Consider the following 20,373-nt stretch of genomic DNA (forward strand, 5'->3'; position numbering starts at 1 on the left):
TCCGTAATTTGTATTAGTTCTGTCCATTTCTATTGTTATTTGTGTCATATGGCAGGCAATGGTAGAAATAATGACAAGAAAGTGGGTGCAATTGCATTCGAAAAATTCTTACTTACTTTAGTTTCACCATTCCCTCTATTTGTCGACTATATTGCGCGTAGCCTTTTACTTTTCGTTTTAGAATTTGTTCAATGGTAAAATGTTAATTTCGTGGGTGATTTCATCCCATGGTCCCCATGGCCATTTGATTTTTAAATACGCTCGCTAACATCTTCATCATCATCGCTTTCCAAATGAAATAATTCGTGGTTGGTATAGGCGCAAGATTTTCAAAGGAGAATTTTACATCTTTTATTTTTCCTTTGTTAATGGCTCTTGTACCGCTTTCCTAGATGCTGAGAGATTCTTTTTCGAATTTGGAGTTCAAAACTGTTGCCATTCACGCCTCAGCTATCATTGTTTTTTCCTATAAATTGGTCAATTATTTTTGGATATTTTGGCGACTAATCGGAGCTTAGATCAGGTTGCGGGGGTAGTTGGATTGTTTTTATATGCTTCGTTATGACAAAGTCGATAAAGCCAGGTATTTTATTGCTCTCAATAAGCCAGTCTAATACGTCGAATTCATAATCCGTTGATATGGTAGTCCTGAGGGTTTTGACTCTAAGCGAGATTAGTCTCGAGTCGCAATACGTGTATTCGGTATTGAAGTCTTCAGCTACAATAAATCTTTTATCAAGCGTGTTGAAAAAGTTTAGAAGTTGTTTTTCAGAGATGCTAAACCTCGGAGAGCAGTATACACTAGAAATGACGAGTGATGAGGAGTATTGTCATTCTATTTTATGTTGGCTACTACCATGCGAACTCTTGGCCGCGTTCGAGAGAAGAATCCTCCGAAGAATTTTTGGCCCCCTACATGAGGATGGACGATTCCATAGCCTACACAATGACGAAATCTTTGAGCGATCCCATGACCGTCAGGTTGTGGATAAAATCCGGCTCAATAGGTTACGGTGGGCGGGTCACTTAATCCGTATGGATGAGAATGATCCAGCCCGGAAAGTCTATAAGGGCAATATCTATGGTAGAAAAAAAAGATGAGGCAGACCCTGCCTAAGAGGAAGAAGAGCGATGGCGTAGGTTAGGACACCAGACAGCTTTTAGGGATATCGAATTGGTGGACCTCGGCGCTGAACCGGGATGTCTGGAGTTCCTTATTAAGGCAGGCCTAGAGCGGATACCGGTAGTTGCGCCTTTGATGATGATACTGGAAAGTATGGGGAAAAACCTTCTATTATTAATAAGGTTATAAGAGGTGGAAACTGCCTCTTTCGCGTCAAATTACTGTTCCTTAAGGGAGAAAATGTCGGAATGCGCATTGAATATCAGGTATATTCAAAATGTATACACTACGAACTGTGTGTAAATGAAACCATCTTGTACATTCAAAATCAGCAAAAGCTATGTATTAAAACTGAAGCACCGAACTTTCTTGAAGACCGTAAGATTTTAGGAAGAGTTTATGGCGTCCATGATCAGGTTTGTGAAAAGAAACGGTCTACTAATCAAAGAAATGTTATTAAGGGATAATGCACCGTCAGCCCCTGGAGAAGATCTTTGTGTGATTGAAATTATCGTCCTTCGAATGCAACCAGCATAATACTGGATGGATCACTTTGGCTAAGCTACCCTTGGGGCAGCGGCAGCGTCTGATGAGCTGCCTCTGCCCTGGACGAAACTGTTGTCATCTGATTTTTTTAAACTTTGGATGTTAGTCCAAAAAGAGGAGTCCATAGACCAGAAGGTGGTAGAAAGTCTCTCTCTCCAGGGCTCCCCCTCCCCATTCTTGGATTGGATCAATGGGATCAAAGTGGCTGGGAAAACATTAAAAAAAAAATCATTTCTTACTCGAACATCTCGTAGAATATACAGAAAATGAAGATCTTATATGTTTTTCTGCTGTAGATTACATTCAAAAATGATATATCCTGGGTAAGTCAAGTTTATATCGGTCAAAAGTTATGAACTTCGAGTAGTATAGTGATAGTATCATCACCGTCACATGTTTTGCCAGTGAAACAGAGGAGAAAAGAGCTCCTTTGCAAACATTAAAATATTGAAAAACGTCACAAAACAAGATGTTGTATGGTAAGTTTCAGCTGATGATGTTGGGGAATTTAGTACTGAAATATTCGACAAATTTCCGGGGCTAATGCAATTAATGATGATGAACACATATCAAGAAATTTTCGATGCTTCGGAAAAAGCACTGTCTTATGTCGAACAGTAATCAGAACCAACCTCAGAAAATCTGTTCCTTCCAAACCGATGGATAAACTTGGCCATGGAAAAAAGGAGATCAAGTATGAAGCAAACACGGATATACATATAGTCACTCCTCAGTTTTATAGTGTAAAGTAGGTAGGTTAACACTGAAAATATTTTTTGTGCGATCTTCTTCTTTTTCTTCACCCTTTGTCCCGTTCACAAGCAGGTTCGGCTGGTCGTGATCGGTTTCGCCATTTGGCTCTGCGTTCATTGTCTTTTATCATCATCATCATCATCAACGGCGCAACAACCGGTATCCGGTCTAGGCCTGCTTTAACAAGGAACTCCAGACATCCCGGTTTTGCGCCGAGGTCCACCAATTCGATATCCCTAATAACTGTCTGGCGTCCTGGCCTACGTTATCGCTCCATTTTAGGCAGGGTCTGCCTCGTCTTCTTTTTCTACCATAGATATTGCCCTTATAGACTTTCCGGGTGGGATCATCCTCATCCATACGGATTAAGTGACCCACCCACCACAACCTATTGAGCCGGATTTTATCCACAACCGGACGGTCATGGTATCGCTCATAGATTTCGTCGTTATGTAGGCTACGGAATTGTCCATCTTCATGTAGGGGGCCAAAAATTCTTCGGAGGATTCTTCTCTCCAACGCGGCCACGAGTTCGCAATTTTTCTTGCTAAGAACCCAAGTTTCCGAGAAATACATGAGGACTCGCAAGATCATAGTGTTGTACAGTAAGAACTCTGACACTATGGTGAGACGTTTCGAGCGGAACAGTTTTTGTAAGCTGAAATAGACTCTGTTGGCTGACAACAACCGTGCGCGGATTTCATCATCGTAGCTGTTATCGGTTGTGATTTTCGACCCCTAGATAGGAGAAATTGTCAACGGTCTCAAAGTTGTATTCTCCTATCCTTATCCTGTTTGACCGGTGCCTTGTGATGTTGTTGGTTGGTTGGTCTTCGGTGCTGACGTTGCCACTAAATATTTTGTCCTGCCTTCATTGATGTGCAGCCCAAGATCTCGCGCCGCCTGTTCGATCTGGATGAAGGCAGTTTGTACGTCTCGGGTGGTTCTTCCCATAATGTCGATATCGTCAGCATAGGCCAGTAGTTGGATGGACTTGAAGAGGATCGTACCTCTTGCATTCACCTCAGCATCACGGATCACTTTCTCCAGGGCCAGGTTAAAGAGGACGCATGATAGCGCATCCCCTTGTCGTAGACCGTTGTTGATGTCGAATGGTCTTGAGAGTGATCCTGCTGCTTTTATCTGGCCTCGCACATTGGTCAGGGTCAGCCTAGTCAGTCTTATTAATTTCGTCGGGATACCGAATTCTCTCATGGCCGTGTACAGTTTTACCCTGGGTATGCTATCATAAGCGGCTTTAAAGTCGATGAACAGATGGTGCAACTGTTGTCCATATTCCAACAGTTTTTCCATCGCCTGCCGCAGAGAGAAAATCTGATCTATTGCTGATTTGCCTGGAGTGAAGCCTCTTTGGTATGGGCCAATGATGTTCGGGGCGTATGGGGCTATCCGGCCTAGCAAGATAGTGGAGAATATTTTATAGATGGTACTCAGCAACGTGATACCTCTATAATTGCTGCACTGTGTGATATCTCCCTTTTTATGTATGAGATAGATTATGCCTCGTTGCCAATCGTCAGGCATTGATTCGCTGTCCCATACCTGGAGCACAAGTTGATGAACCACTTGGTGTAACTGGTCGCCTCCATATTTAACCAATTCGGCTGTAATTCCATCGGCTCCTGGCGACTTATGATTTTTTAGCCGATGAATTGCACGGACTGTTTCTCCTAAACTTGGTGGTGGCAGTATTTGTCCGTCGTCTTCAGTTGGCGGGACTTCCAACTCGCCGATGTTCTGGTTGTTCAGTAGCTCATCAAAGTACTCAACCCATCGCTCCAACATGCACCGGAGTGCAACCGCTCACCAGTTGCTAGCACAGTTCGCTGCGGAAGTAAATGCTGATCTAGTGCTGATTAGCGAGCAATACCGAAACAAGGACCCGTCCTCATGGTATCTCGACTTATCGGGCACCGCTGCCATCTGGGTTCGGGACGACGTTCGACTTCGTGTTCTTGCCGAAGGCCGGGGGGACGGATTTGTCTGGATCCGGTGTTTAGGGATAACGTTTTTTAGCGTTTACCTGACGCCGAATGAGTCGATTCCGGACTTTCGGCGCCGGCTTGATGCTCTGGAGGACGCCGTTTCGAGCACGGAGGGACGAATCCTGGTTGGCGGTGATTTTAATGCCAGGGCTCTTGAATGGGGCATGCCTCAATCAGATTCCAGAGGGAAACGGATTCTGGAAATGGCGGCGAGAACCGGGCTCGTAATTTTAAACATCGGATCCACGCCAACGTTTCGGCGCCCAGGTTGTGAAGGAAGCATTCCCGACATCACTTTTGCGTCGGAATTTTTGGCACCATCGGTGGACGGGTGTGAGGCTTCCATGCCCCGGAGAGGCCCCAGGCGCGACAATCCTTCTATGTTCTGGTGGACGGCGGAAATTGCCGACCTACGGAAGGAGTGTCCGCCGTTTGACACAACGTTTGTCCGCCAACGAGGAGGCATGTGCCATAAAGGCACAATATAGATCAGCAAAAAGGAGACTCCGCAGCGCTATAAATAAAAGCAAAGCTGGCAAAAGCTTGTTAATGAGGTGAATGATGACCCGTGGGGACTTGGCTATAAGCTTGTCACTCGGAAAATCGGGGCTCTGCGGAAGCCCTGCATATTGAGCACCGACCAGATGGACCGCATTGTGCGGGCATTGTTCCCCAGACACCCTGTACGGGTTGATGTAAACAGCGCGGAAAGCGTCGTGGATTGCCCCCTTTTCACAATGGGAGAACTCGAAGAAGCGGTTCTCACTATGAAAAACAGAAAGGCGCCAGGTCCTGATGGCATCCCGACGGAAGTTTACAAACTGGTGTTCCGCCAACGGCCAGAATTGCTGCTCGAAGCGTTCAACGCGTGCTTGAAGGAGGGCATTTTTCCTTGTCGCTGGAAAGTGGCCAGACTCGCGTTGATCAGTAAGGGTAAAGGAGACCCGGAGCTCCCGTCTGCATACCGACCGCTGTGTATGCTTGACACGGCCGGAAAAGTGCTCGAGAAGCTCATCAGGGGTAGACTCGCTGAAGCGATCCGTGCTGCCGGGGACTTATCCGCAAGGCAGTTCGGGTTTAGAACAGGGAAATCTACAGTGGATGCTGTTATGGAGGTCGTAGATGCGTTTAATCGAGCCGGAGCACACAGCCGCCGATCTCGACGGATAGTGTGCTCCTCATAACGCTTGATGTCAGAAATGCCTTCAATTCCGTAAGATGGACAGATATGCTAGGCACACTAGAGAACTCCTTTCACGTGCCAAGCTATCTCTTGCGGATATTGAGGGATTATCTGAAAGACCGCTCCCTGTTCTATGAGACGCTAGAGGGCCAGAGGAGGATGGAAATCACGTCGGGAGTAGCGCAGGGATCCATCCTAGGGCCGGACCTCTGGAACGTTTCCTACGATAGTCTGCTGAGACTCGATATGCCCGAAGAGTCGCGCCTGGTCGGTTATGCAGACGACGTTGCGGCACTTGTTGCCGGACGCACTGTTGAACAGGCGCAAAGCAGACTTGGCATATTGATGCGACGGGTAAGCGGATGGATGACTGCTCATGGTTTCAACCTTGCGCTGGAAAAAACCGAAGTAGTCATCCTGACCAGAAGGAGAATCCCGATCTTGCGTCCCATATCGATCGGCGAGTTGACTATAGAGTCAAAACCAGCGATTAAATACCTTGGTTTAATGCTCGACTCGAAGATGAGCTTCTTCGAGCAAATCAAAGCAGCCGCGGACAGGGCTGCAGTAGGAGTCGCGGCCTTGAGTTGGCTAATGGCGAATGTCGGCGGCCCTATATTAACTAGGAGACGTCTCCTCATGGGAGCAACGCAGTCCGTCCTTCTCTATGGTGCGGAGGTATGGGCTGATGCCCTTGACAAGGAGGTGCATCGTAAACGCCTCGCTCAAGTGCAGAGGCGGGGAGCTTTGCGAGTGGCGTCTGCTTATCGCACCGTCTCCGAACCGGCTGTGATGGTGATTGCGGGAGTGATCCCCGTTGCCCTCCTTGCCAAGGAGCGCAAAGCTATCTACCGTCGTAAGAGCGAAAATTTAAGGGAAGTGGTTGCCCGTGAAGAACGTCAACGTACCCTTAACGAGTGGCAACTTTCTTGGCAAAATGAGCCAAGGGGCAAGTGGATTGCGTGGCTCATCGACAAATTAGACCCGTGGTTGAACAGAACGCACGGTGAGATTGATTACTTCCTTACCCAACTTCTAAGTGGGTATGGAGGTTTTCAGTCTTACCTGCACAGGGTTGGGAAGGCGCGATCTCCTGATTGTGTGTTCTGCAATAGAGTGGCGGATGACGCTGAACACACCTTTTTCTCTTGCGAGAGGTGGGACGGCCTCCGCCAGCAGCTTTATTCAGACACAGGGGAGCTCTCTCTAGATAACATTGTGCGAGAGATGCTGAAGAGCGCTGGCAGCTGGAATCGTATTGCGCATTATGTTCGGGCTCTTCTTACTACGAAGAAGATTGAACTCGACCGGCAGAGGGATCGGACGGTAAGGGGTTCTCTGAACTAACAACTCCCTTCCTCCCCTCCCGTCCCGTTGGTGAAAGGAGTTCCCTGACTTGAAGGCTCCCAAAGCCGGGAGAGCGGGAGGGCTAGCCCGAAGTAATGTGTCAAATGGTTCCAGGCTAGTTCTCTGATGACAGGGAGGTGTTTAGTTGGTAGTCCGCCACCGTGCTGTTGCGGGAGTCCAACACTCTGTGCGTAAACGCATTCACATACCCTACTCCCAAAAAAAAAAAAAAATATGCCCATTCTGACGGAAATCAGATTTCCCTCTCTGTCTCGGCAGGATGAACATCGAGGTGTATAAGGTTTCATTGTGTCAATTTGGTTGAAAGTGGTCCCGTTTGGAGAGGCCCACGTATGTTTGTGGACCGCTTTCCGCGCAAACCAGATACTTCCAGTAACCATTTCATATGACACTGCTAATTGAATAATCCGCAGTCCATTATCATTTGTATTTTCCTGTAAGCTGTGGGAGCCAACGTATCGTCTGAATACGGGCTCCTTCCCCACTTGGCTGTTAAAATCCCCAAGTATGATTTTGATATCATATCTGGGACAGGCTTCGAGGGTTCGTTCTACTGCCTCGTAGAAGGTATCCTTCTCCGACTCTGCAGTCTCCTCTGTAGGGGCGTGAACGTTAATGAGGCTTATATTTCTAAACTTGCCTCTCAAGCGCAGAGTGCATAGCCGTTCGCTTATGTTTTCAAAGCCGATAACAGCAGGTTTCATTTTTTGGCTGATTAAGAAACCTACTCCGAGCACATGGTTTACTGGATGGCCACTATAATATATGGTGTAGTGGCTCTTCTCCAGGAAACCGGTCCCTGTCCAACGCATGTCCTGTAACGCTCTTACATCAGCCCTATATTGGGACAGGGTATCGGCTAGCTACTTATCAGTTTCGTCTTTGTGCAGGGAGCGGACGTTCCATGAGAAAATGCGCAAATCGTTATTCCGTTGTCGTTGCCCGGTTCGTCGTTGTATAATCCGTCCAGTCCGAGGCTCCTGTTGTGGCTTCGTAACAATTTGTTTTCCGTGGAAGGTTGTCAGCCCTACCCAACCCCCAACCTGGAGGACCAGTTGGTGCAATTTGTCCCGTTTTTAGGCGCGGGAGACTCGCCTTCATCATTCTCTGTCTGCAGCTTTTCGTTAAGAAAGAGCTCCCAGTGGTCACCAGTGGAGGTGGAGATAGGGTTTGGTAGTAGAGCTGTTGGTGTTGGTTCAGCAGGCATTTCTCAGGTTTTATGCTCCATCCTGGGTACCAATCCACGTTTCGCCTGGGACCTATACTACCCTTTGACCCTTTTTGACTATCCCAAAGTTAATAATATCTAATAATCTAATGAAGTGGGAATGAATGAACTTAATAGATATAGAGGAACGGCATTGCTTTTCCAAGTGGATCACTACTCTTAAACGTGTTGAAGTAATTTATGTTTTTCATGTACTTTGAGGTGTATAAAAGCGAACTCGATAGGTCATTATTTTCATGACGGTACCGACTTTTTCGTTGGGAAAAGCTCCATACTAATATGGTATAATTTTTGCTTGAATAAGACTTAATAAATATAACAATCGACAATACATGTTCTATATACCATGTGGGAATTTACCATCGGAATTGTGGCATTGCTGTCGGTGTCCAATAAGTCAGATGCAGCATCCAAGCTAGCTTGCTCCAACTCTCGACGTTTCTTCTTCATATTCTCCCGATGCATGTCTGCGGCCCGATCCGTATGAGGCAAAGAGAAATTTTCCAAGAATTTATTTGATTCAAAATAAACACATCGAAGGATAATCATGCAAAAGAAAGTACAGATCGATCGTGAAAGAATATAGCAAAATCAAATTTGAAGATATATCAAGCAAACAAACCAGTCATTTCCAGCAAAATAAAGTAATATTGATCGATAGGAAGATGTATCAGTACATATAGAATGCAATCAGGCGTGATTATGATATTCAATATATTCGGGAAGAAATAGTCGAAATAGTCGAGTCATAAGTAGAGTGACAGTAACATTGTATGTGGCGAAATTCGAGAACCATACGATATATAGAAATAAAGTAGAGAAAAAAATTAAAACAACTTAATGTTAAGAAGCGAATAAGTTTCATTGATTTATATGCAGCAAACCTGAACGTGATGCATAATTGACGAGGGCAAACTCCAGCAGAGCTCCAAACACAAACGTTAGACACACCCCGGTCCAAACGTCAATGGCCTTAGTATAGGACACTGGTGGGAGCGAAGCGTTGATTCCCGAGGTTTGTGTAGCCATTGTAAGAAGTGTTGTTACTCCTAGAAAAGATAGATATATAAAAAAGTTACCTTGTATATAAAATTAGTAGTTTGGACAGATACCTAGTGATACACGTGCAGGAACTGCTCCTTGGTCTAACCAAAAGGACACCCATGATACGATGACAAGCATACAACATGGGATGTAGATTTGGATTAAGTAGTATGAAAACTCGCGCTTGAAGAGTAGGTCGACTTTAAGACAACTGTATTCACCTGAAAGAAGTAGAAAAACATTTTAGTTGATCGCTTCAAGATATTGTGATGAAAATCACTTTGAGAAAAATATCTGCGACGTCAATTTAAATCGTAGTTAGGACAATTAGAAAGGACACCAAAATTGTATAACAGTAGGACGAATATTTAGTTAGAATAATTGTTAACATATGGCTCTAATGCTAGTAAGGAGATTTTGTAAAAGGCGTAAAGTAGTTTTCTAGCAAAGTGTTCGCATGCCTTTCTGAAATGTTCCGCAGGGTATAAAAGGAGCGCAGATCCGCCCTCGGAGTCAGTCTCAGTTCACTTCCATCGCTCGACCGAGACGGTCGTATCGTCAGTGTTGGAAAGCTGTCAGTGGAACTAAACCCGCGACAAGCGTGTGCGACTGTTTCAGTGTTGTAATTTTCGAAAACAGTTGAAGCGTGAAAATTTTTAACGGACAATTCTAGTGAAAAATCTCGGTTGTTATAATAAGTGATAGGACACACGAATGAGTGCGCCGGAAACTGATGGGTTCACCAAGGTGACCCGGAAGAAGAGGCGCAAGGCTACGGACAGCCCGACAAGTGAGAACCAGCCACTAAACTCCGACGACGGAATGGAGACCGCGTCGGAAGTTACGCTCTCCAATGACTCGCAGTCGAGCTCAAGCGGGACGATACGAAGTTCCGTATCCGTCGGCGAGATCCGCGAGTTTGTTGCTCTGCGCAAGCAGAACAAGCTGCTACTGAAGCAGCTCAAAGAAGCCCGCGCAGAGAACCGGCATCTGGCGACCGTCATCAAGTCGCTGGAAGCCACCATCACCCGGAGCTTCGGGACTTCCGGCGCCCCTCCGGCGCCTGCCACGCCAACAGCGCCTGCCGCGCCAACAACGCCTTCCGAGGTGATGGACACCACCACCGAGGAAACATCACCGGCACCACTCGCCCTACCATCCGGGTCAAGCCCGGCAGCGTTCCCGACCCTCGGCGGAGCGAAGAAGCGGCAGCCCGCCGTCGTTCCGAAACCGCCAACTCCAAAGCCGCAACAACAACAACAACCAAGGCCAGCCACTGCAGCCCCCGGAAAAAAGCAGGTAAGTCGAAAGATTCCTCCATTAGTAGTAGTCGAAGACGCGGCTACCTTCCAAAATGTGAAATCAAATATATCCCGTGCCCTCCCCAATAACTACCTGATAAAGAAATTAGGTAGTTCACACCAGATCCTCACAAAAACACCTGAGGATTACGCTACCGCCAAGAAAGTGCTCGTGGAGAACAACAATAAGTTCTTCACGTACACCCTCCCATCGGATAAGACGACCAGCCTCATCCTACGAGGCCTCGATTCGACGTTCTCCCCTCAGGAGATCGTCGATGAATTGAAAGCTCAGGGAGTATCAAGCACCCTGAGCGCGAAACCCTTTGCCACCACCTGGGCAAAGACTAATAATGTGAGCCTCGACTTGTGGTTGGTCACCTTTGATGCAACCTTCAACGAGGAGCAGCTGCGCGAGGTGAAAGCCGTACAGCACATGGTAGTTCGATTCGAACAAATACAAAATAAACAAGTGCTGCAGTGCAAGAACTGCCAGCGTATCGGGCACGCGGCAACCAACTGCCACCTCACCTACAGGTGTGTCAAGTGTGACCAACTTCACGGCCCCGGCGAATGCGCCAAAACTGTTGAGGAGGCACCGAAGTGCGTCAACTGCGGGGGCAACGACCACCCCGCCAACTACCGCAAGTGCCCACGGTTCATCCAGGTGGTGGCAAGGAGGAACGCACAAAAACGTGCCCCTCCCTCCCGCCCTGCTGGTCGTCCTATCACGAACCCAGCCTTCACCCGTCTGTCCGTGTCCTTCGCCGACGCCGCACGAAGCGGAACCTCTCCCCGGACTCCCAGCCACGTAGTCCAACCCACCACCATCTCCAATTCAGACTTCCTCGAGTTCGCCAGGAAATCGCAAGAATTCTTGCAAATGTTCAACTCAACGGTCGGTATCTTGGCATCCATTAATGGACGATAAGATAATTGAGTTGAACATCAACCCAATCATCGGCCGTGCCCGCAGACATGAGTTCGAGCTGTTCCTTGGCGAGCACAAACCCGATATAATTCTCCTATGTGAAACTAGGTTGAACTATAGATACAATCCTTCCTTTCCCAACTTCAACCTCTTCCGGACTGACCGCAGGACGCACGGTCGAACCACAACGGGGATCAGCTCCACTTGTTCCTCACAACCTCAAATCCAAACATCAACCTAGCCCATTTCAGTCCGGCACTCCCGACCTTCAACAAGCCACACTACGATTCCTACCTAGACCACTTCCTGATCAGCAGTAACCTGACTGTCATTCCCAACCCGAATACCTTCCCCTTCCTCGAAACGGTCCCCGACATCAGCGATCACGATGCCGTAATCCTCAGCATAAAACTCCCGGACAGAGTCATTCGGTCCACCCCACCCTCAGTTCCCGACTTCCAGCGTGCAAACTGGAAACACATCAACCTTGCCCTCAAGTCCAAGCTTCAACCTCTCCTACTCCCATCCAACTGTACAGTTCCTAACGAATCCATAGACCTGACAGTCCGTCAATACACCGAAGCAGTTCGGCAAGTATGCGATGAACTGATCCCTTCACGTCCCTTAAATTACCGCAACCTAATCACCCTTCCCGACGATATCCTATCCGACATCCAATATAAAAAGACCCTCAGGCGGAGATTATTTAGAAATAGATACTCTCCGCAATCCTCTCACCTCCTCACCGAAATCCGCGAATTGGACAAGTCCATTCGCAAACGAATCCTCACCCTATATACCCAATATCTCCACAACCGCCTCTTCAACACTGAGCTAAACCCTGGCACATACAGGGAACTCAGAAAAACCTGCCCGCGTTTGGGCAAATCAGTCCAACAAAACGCAATCCTTCCCCAAAACATCCCACCCACAGAAAAAGTGAAAGTCCTCGCCGACCACTTCCTGCAAGCCCACCACTGCACCCTCCACTTCCGTGAACCAAGTTTTGATAACGAGGTAAACGGAAAGATCTCCCAACTCCTAACCAACCCTTCCTACCTCATTCCCCAACCCACACAAAACCCCTTCAACCATGCTCTCGCCGACCCAAGTCAGCGAGAGAATATCCTCCCCATCCACTTTATCAGTCCAGACTCGGTCAAGGCGGCCATCGCCGCCTCCAAAAACAAGAAATCAGTCGGGCTTGACAAAATCCCCTCCATCGTCCTTAAGAAATGCGCCCCAAGCATCGCCCCCATTATGTCCTCCATCATCAACCACTGCCTTATCAACGCCCACTTCCCAACAGATTGGAAGAGTGCTCGAATTGTTCCTATCCCCAAGAAAAACCAAAATCCACTAAGTCCAGATAGCTACTGGCCTATCTCAATCCTCTTCATCCGCCAAGATTTTCGAGCGGATCATCAAAGTCTCTATCGACGAGCACTGTGACTCCAATCATTCTATCCCACAATTCCAATTCGCAAACCGTCCCAAACATTCGGTCGAGCATGCGCTGCTCGTGCTCAAATCGGACGTCCTCCTCGGTCTCAACCGGAACGCTCCGACCATAGCCTGTCTCCTCGACATAAAGAAGGCTTTCGACTCCGTATGGCAATACGGACTCGCATACAAGCTTTCTGAAGTCCTCCAGTTCCATCCGCACCTCTGTAAGCTAATTCTTAGCTTTCTTGATGGGCGGAAATCCCAAGTCCAACTCCGTGAACACCTCTCCTCCCCATATTCTAGCCCGGCTGGCATCCCTCAGGGGTCAGTCCTCTCCGCTACCCTATTTTCCCTGTTTACCGCAGACCTTCCCAAACCAACTCCACACCCAAATCCAATCCGAATCCTTCAATACGCGGATGATCTCATCCTCTACACCTCCACCAGAAACATCCCTGCTGGTGAAGCCCGCCTGAATTCCTATTTGGACGAGCTCTACCGGTACTTCACCCGCTGGAAACTGTCCCTGAACCCACAAAAATGCGAAACCATCGTATTCCATGGTACCGCTAAGATGACGCCGAAAATGAGGAACGACATTTCAACCCTATCCCTGAAGATCCACAACGACACCATCCCAACCGTCAAGGAAGTCACCTACCTTGGGGTGACAATTAACTCCCGCCTATCCCACGTCCCACATATCACGAAGGCACTGAACCGTGCAACAGGTGCCTTCAAATCCCTCTGCCCAATCCTAAAATACACCAGTCCAACTCCTCAGAAATTCAAGCTGTTTTGCTATAAACAGTTTATCCGTCCCCTCCTCGTTTTCGACTTCATCTTCTGGTCCGACACTTCCCCTCACCAAATGGAACGAATCCGCCTCAAAGAGCGCAGAATCCTCCGCCATTGTACCAACATTTACAAGAACGAAGACCGCTCCAAATGCATCTCAAACCAGATCCTCTGCGACTCCTCTCAAACGCCCCGCATTGACGCCGTCCTAGCCCGTCATGCCCTCAAATTCCTGGAAAAATCCAGATCCCACCCAAATCCACTCATCTCCCAGGCCATGCAGATCGAGATCGTCGAAGAGAATCTTCTACGAACTCATCTGTTTCCACAAATCCTTATATCTCTCCAAGCCCGTAACCTTCTTTTCGACCCCGGCGGTAGAGTAATCTTCTACAACGGTAATTACTCCTCATCCCAGTTTATAAAACCTACCCATCCTTAGCGCCACTCCTAGCTTCCTTTCCCAAACCCCTCCCGCATGCCCCCCATCCCAACCCATATCCTAGTTCCTTCCCCGCCCGCCCGCTTTTATAAAAAAATTCAACTAATGGAGGTTTTTTTCGACTTTTCCTCCAGATAACATTTTATGTATTTGCAAATTTATTCTTTAGTGATAAGTTAGTTTAAGTTAGTTTGTACCTTAGATTAAGCTAGGCTGTTAAGGTAGTACATAAGTTAGGTTAATTTAGCATTGTATTTTTATAGGTTAGAATAAAAATGTTTGTTTTCGCAAAATGTTTGTTTTCCTCGGAGTCAGTCCAGTTCTATAATAGAACAGGTCGCGTCGAATTGTATCGGTTGAAGGGATTGTTTTATAATTAATTGCGTATCTTCACTTGAAGGAACGCACACGGAGGAACTCACAAGAGCTCTTCAGAAGAGGTGCACCGATATATGCGGACTACAAGAAACTCGATGATGCTGTACCGAAAGCTGCCACATAGAGCGTAAATTCGATGAAAATGGCTGTCCACTTTTTTATTTTGGCAGCCTATGCACTCAATATTACAGAAATAGAACGATTCCATGACCGGCTGAAGATCAGTTGATTGCACGATTCATTTCTTCACCGCATACGCACCACAGATAGTTTCTGGCAAGTATTTGACACAAAAATCTGTAACGTGTCTGCCGATGATTATATCGTCATTGCGGTCGATTTAAATAGTCAAGCGTGTGAAAAGGCAGACGGAAGCAAATGCATGGGGGAACAGGATTTAAAGCATTCAATGAGGGTGGCGAGCGTATAGCCGATTTTATGAGTACTCACTTTGTACTACTCACTTTGTGTGTCGATACAAGGTTTATTAAACAATTGTCTCATCTTCCCAATTTTTTGGTGGGAACAATAACACGCAAATCGACTATAGCCTAAGCAACCCTTGTGCCCCCAGTTTGGTAAGTGGTTCATCAATCGAGATATTGGAGGAGGTTTGTTAGAAGAAACGGTTGTCTATCATAAACCATCGCTTTTATTCGAGCGGTCCATTACAAAGGATTTCACGATAGGCTGGACATTTAAAATGGCGAGAGGGATCTGTATTGACTTGTCCAAGTCAACACCAACGCACATTTCTGTCGGGTCAATTACAAGAACGGTACTCTGCTTACTGATTGACAAACTGCGATGGAAAGATAGGGGAAATATATCCAGCAGATTTCAACGGAGGTATTTATTCAGCCTCTACTGCCATAAGTGCTGCAATTCCACCTATTAGCGCCCAGAAGTTGAGGAAACATTCAAAGGAAATCGAGGAAATGACAGAACCTGAGGACATCGGAGCTGCGCTCTAGAGCTGGGACCCAAGACTCAGTGGGCTTACTGAAGAGGTTAGAATGCTATATGACTGGCATGAAAGTACGACAGTTCCAATGTGGAAAAATAAGCGCCACATATGTGTACACTCTGTGCAGATGATGTTTTCCTAGGGTTTCACAACAAGCAGAAACTTGTTCAAGTGTGGAATGATTACGTCAGGCAACCTGGTGTGAGATTAATTCTGATTAAACCTGAATTTTTGAGGAACGACCCCAATGAAATAGGCACTATCACTATCGGGGGCCTATCCAAAACTGAACGATTTAAATATCTTTGATGAACTCTATTAGTCAGTGGTGAACTGGGTTATGAAATTGGATGAAGTGGCGTTCAACAACTGGCTTTTTGACGATCTACGCATCATACCGCACCGTAATTTAGACAAACATGTTGCGTTTGATCAGTGGCATATCACGTCGTGATCCCATCCGAAATAAGGCGTCCACGAACAATATGAGATTACAACGACAGCCGAAAAATTGTGAGGGAGGCGTCTTGGATGCTAGGGACCTGTGATTGGCCCTGACCAGAACTCACTTATCAACATCGGTCTGAACATCGAAGCTGATGAGAAACGACCAAAAGGCCGGGCGAAACAGAGTCTCATCACTCTATCCAGATCAGGAATATGATTGCAGGATTGCAAAGACTACCGAAAAATTGTGAGGGAGGCGTCTTGGACGCTAGGGTCCCTATGATTGGCCCTGACCAGAACTCACTTATTAAGAAAAGGCCTGGTGAAACAGAGTCTCAAGACTCTATCCACGCAATCGATTAAGACGAACCGACCTCGCTTCTGATTTGGACCAAGGCTTAAGAAAAAGACGCAGATGAGGAGAAGTAGAATTATTGGAAAAACAGAGCAGTTTCAATGCGGTAATGATGATGAACCAAATTTACTTCAAAAACGCAATTAAATGGATCGGAGGAAATTATTGAAAATTATAGCAGGATAATATCAGGACTTGTGCAGCGGTACTCGGGATGAGGTCAATTTTTAAAGCTAATTTGAACGATGGACCTGATAATGTCGTGCCCCAGGCTGCAATAGTTATGATAAATGCGTAATACTTGTGGCATCGATGGGAATTCTGGACATTTTTTCTGGTTCAACTATCTCGTCTCAACTGGACAGCCTACTTATTGGCCAGCAGAACGATGAAAAATGCCAGACTTGATTGACTTTAGTGTTAGCAGAAATGTGAGGTGGAAGCTGATAACCAGAGAACCGTGCTATGAGCTGTTTTTAGACCACTCGTTCGTCATTATGACCCAAAGTAGCAAATAGGAAACTAACAACTAAGTCAACGAACTAGCTGAATTTCCCTAAGTATGTACATAAGCAGAGGTGAAGTAGACAAAGCCTTGTTGAAATTCAACTAAGCAATGGCAGGCTCACAGATATCCAGACCTGAAAAAACAATTAGCCAGAGCAATTCGACTGCTCCATAAAGCCCTTAAGGATAAACGGGAATGAGAGTTACCAAGCTACTTACGAGGTTTATCACTTACTTGCTTCCCTATTGAAAGCTATAAGAAAGATGAAGAGACCTCCAAAAATACCTGTGCTATAGGGAAGCTTCTCATTTAGAGTCAAACAAGTTACTCGAATTTTAAAAAATAAGTGAATCCAAAGAAGCTCCAGGATATGGCTTAGTACCGGAAAAAATATTGAAGGAACTTCCAGGAATCGCAGGTCGCATCCTATGTCCAGACTATCTTGGAAAAACTATTATTTTCAAAAATTTCACCACAGCTAGTGGAAAACATAGTGATTCCTCAGCACCAGTTGAAGCAATCGAACAAGTTCGTAGGATCGTTTCTGAAAGAAGTAGTGCACTGGAGGATAGGAGGATTCCAATATCATGTCATCTGCATTTCTGAAACCTGGCTGGATGACAGGATTTTAGATTCTGAGCTCCTCGAAGGTTACTCTGTCTTTCGTTGTGACAGAGACTGCGTTGCGCTTGGCAAGACAACTGGCGGAGGTGCTCTAATAGCTGTTAAGTCCCTTCTCCGTGCCGAAATCATCTTTTCCTCCTCCTATGATTCTGTTACCATAAGTGTCCTTCCGCCAAACGTATGTCCCTTTATCATATCGTGTATATATTTTCCCTGCCTAAGCCCGCCTTCTCTGTACGAGGATTTCTTCGACAGATTATCAGAGGCCCTAACCGTTTTGTTTCCCTCACTTCTTTCATCCTCTGTGGTGACTTTAATCTTCCTATGCTCTCCTGGCCCGTTACTCCTGGCCTTCCCTCTCTCCCTAATAACTCGACCCACCCTTCCTTTCCTCTATCCACTTTCGTGTACACCTGTGGGGTCCTCCAATTTAACCTTTCTAGAAACCAATTAGATCGCACTCTTGACCTTGTCCTCTCTAACCTTCCTGTACGTTATCTTTCCCAATCCCTTCATGCTCCGTCTTACGTTGCCCCTGACGCGCATCATCCTGCTCTCGAGTTCGATGTTCAGATATCCCGACTCCACTCTCCTGTCGCTCGCAAGCCTACCAAGTTCAACTTTCGTAAGGCGAACTTCGAAGGTCTGAACTCAGCCCTGGCGTCAATCAGCTGGGTCCCCCTGCTCTCTCCATTTACATGTGACCAAGCACTCAACACTTTCTATACCATTTTATCTGATCTTCTTCCTTGTTACGTTCCCTCCTCTCCTAAGTGCTTACGCTCTTACTCCGTCTGGTTCACCACTGAAATTCACAAAAAACTACGTCAAAAACAGACTGCGAGAAAGAAGTTCCTGTCTTCTAGAAACGTTGCTGACTTAGTTTTTTTCAAATCACTTCGTTCCTCGGTCAAATCCTTAATACGTAAGTCCAGACACGAATATTTGTCCAGCGTGGAAGATTCACTAAAGCACGGAAATCTGAAACCTTTCTGGTCCCACATTCACAACTCTCGCTGCCCCGCCCAGTTATACCCTCCGTCCATTAAATTCTCTGGCTTCTCAGCTAACTCCTCCCAACTATCTTGTGATTTACTCTGCCGCTACTTTTCGTCAGTCTATGTTCCTCCCCCTTCCTCCGAATCCCTCCCGATAGTAGATGTAGCCTGCCCCGCATCGCCTACCATTCACCTTCTTACCCCTATCCTTGTCGAATACCTCATTGGCGAACTTGATGCCAAGGTCGTACCTGGCTACGGTGGTCTTCCAAACCTCTTTTTGCTCAAAACTGTTAAGTCCATCTCCCTTCCCCTATCTCTTATTTTCAACAAAAGCCTTGAAGAGAATCATTTTCATAGCTTGTGGAAAGAGGCTCTCATTATCCCCATTCACAAAAGTGGCGATCGTTCGCTTGCCGAGAATTACCGTCCCATTTCCCTCCTCTCCTCCTGTTCCAAAATCCTGGAAAGATATGTCAGCAACTGGTTGTCCGCCCACTAGTGCCAACACATAGTGAAAGAACAACACGGCTTCGTTAGACGTAGGTCCACTGCCTCCAACCTGCTTGACTTTACCAACTTTGTCGCCAAATGTCTAAATTCACGGCAAGAAGTGCATACCATTTACACTGACTTCGCGAAAGCCTTCGACACTGTAAATCACAAGATAGTTTTATCCAAACTCTCGTCCCTAAACGTTCCCATACCACTTGTTTTATGGCTTGCCTCTTACCTTTCCAACCGATTCTGCCGCGTCTCTTTTGACGGCTGTACTTCCCGTTCCTTCTCCCCCTCTTCTGGCGTCCCACAGGGGTCTATTCTGGGTCCTTTGCTATTTTTATTTTTTATTAACGAGCTTCCTCCCCTCCTTACTTGTCCCTGTTTGCTCTATGCAGACGACCTTAAGCTGTTTTCCGCTATATCGTCGCCTATGGACTGTGTTTCTCTTCAGAATAACCTGGACACTCTGGTTCGTTGGTGCTCGACTAATGGTTTAGCGCTAAACGTCAGAAAGTGTCACTCTATGTGCTACTCCCTAAAATCCTCACCCACTTCTTTCTCCTACTCGCTTGAAGGACATTTCTTATCCTGCTTAAATTCCACTCAAGACCTCGGAGTCACTTTCAACAATAAGCACCGCTTTGACACCCATTGCCTCGATGTCATCAATCGAGCAGCAAAATTATCAGGCTTTATTCTTCGCTCCTCCTCTGATTTTGACTCCATCCAACCCTCCTTAGCTCTCTTCAATTCCCTCGTAAGGAATACCCTCGAGTATTGTTCCGTGATCTGGTCACCCTCCCGTAACTGTGATTGTCTTGCCCTTGAAAATGTGCAACGTAAATTCACCCGTTCCCTCTTTTTTAAGAAAAGCTTCCCTCGTGTGGATTACCCCTCCCGCCTCCGCTTTCTAAACCTTCCCTTCCTACAACAGCGTAGATCCTATCTGGATCTATGTACATTCTTTAAACTTTCCTGGGGTCTGATGGACTGCCCCGCCGCTGATGAGATCACCTGCCGTCCTGCGTCTTATAACACACGTAACGCAGATATTTTCAACGTACCCTTCGCGGAGCTCGAAGTCTATTTTCATTCCCTGATTCCCAGGCTTTGCCGAAATTATAATGCAAAACAGCTTGGTCCTTTTAACTTCCCTACTTTGAGTAGTTTTAAAGGTAGGATAAGTTTTTTGCTTTCTCCTCCTCCTCCTGAGGACAATAATTAATTGGAATTCTCTCTGTTTGTTGTCCGTTAATTAAATAAATAAATAATAAATAAATAAATAGAAAGTATTGTTCATCTAAGCTGGGGATCCTCAAGGCAGCGACTTTGAGCAGAAATTCTACCTCATCAATACTACGGATCTAGGAAATGATCCTGCCATTTTAAGTATCCACATCGATCCTCAGGTTGCATTAAAAACTTA

At 46.4% G+C, this 20,373-nt stretch overlaps 1 protein-coding gene across 25 annotated transcripts in view; it reads right to left on the bottom strand.

Moving 5' to 3' along the window:
* The window catches only part of LOC119658719 (glutamate-gated chloride channel), a 211,076-nt gene that overhangs the window by 50,000 nt on the left and 140,703 nt on the right, over positions 1-20,373 (bottom strand). For 8 of the 25 annotated variants that reach the window (XR_005250276.1, XM_038066351.1, XM_038066353.1 and 5 more), the window contains 3 exons: positions 9,320-9,472; positions 9,092-9,256; positions 8,553-8,686 (listed from right to left, as the gene is read on the bottom strand). Coding sequence is in view for 22 of the 25 variants with exons in the window: in XM_038066351.1 (XP_037922279.1) it covers positions 8,553-8,686; positions 9,092-9,256; positions 9,320-9,472 (452 nt within the window). In the remaining 3 variants the exon portion in view is untranslated. The remainder of the gene's footprint in view (positions 1-8,552; positions 8,687-9,091; positions 9,257-9,319; positions 9,473-20,373) is intronic. The other 17 variants (XM_038066367.1, XM_038066364.1, XM_038066359.1 and 14 more) reach the window with 4 other exon arrangements.

The sequence above is a fragment of the Hermetia illucens genome, chromosome 6, assembly GCF_905115235.1.
Source record: "Hermetia illucens chromosome 6, iHerIll2.2.curated.20191125, whole genome shotgun sequence".
Classification (NCBI taxonomy): Eukaryota; Metazoa; Arthropoda; class Insecta; order Diptera; family Stratiomyidae; genus Hermetia; species Hermetia illucens.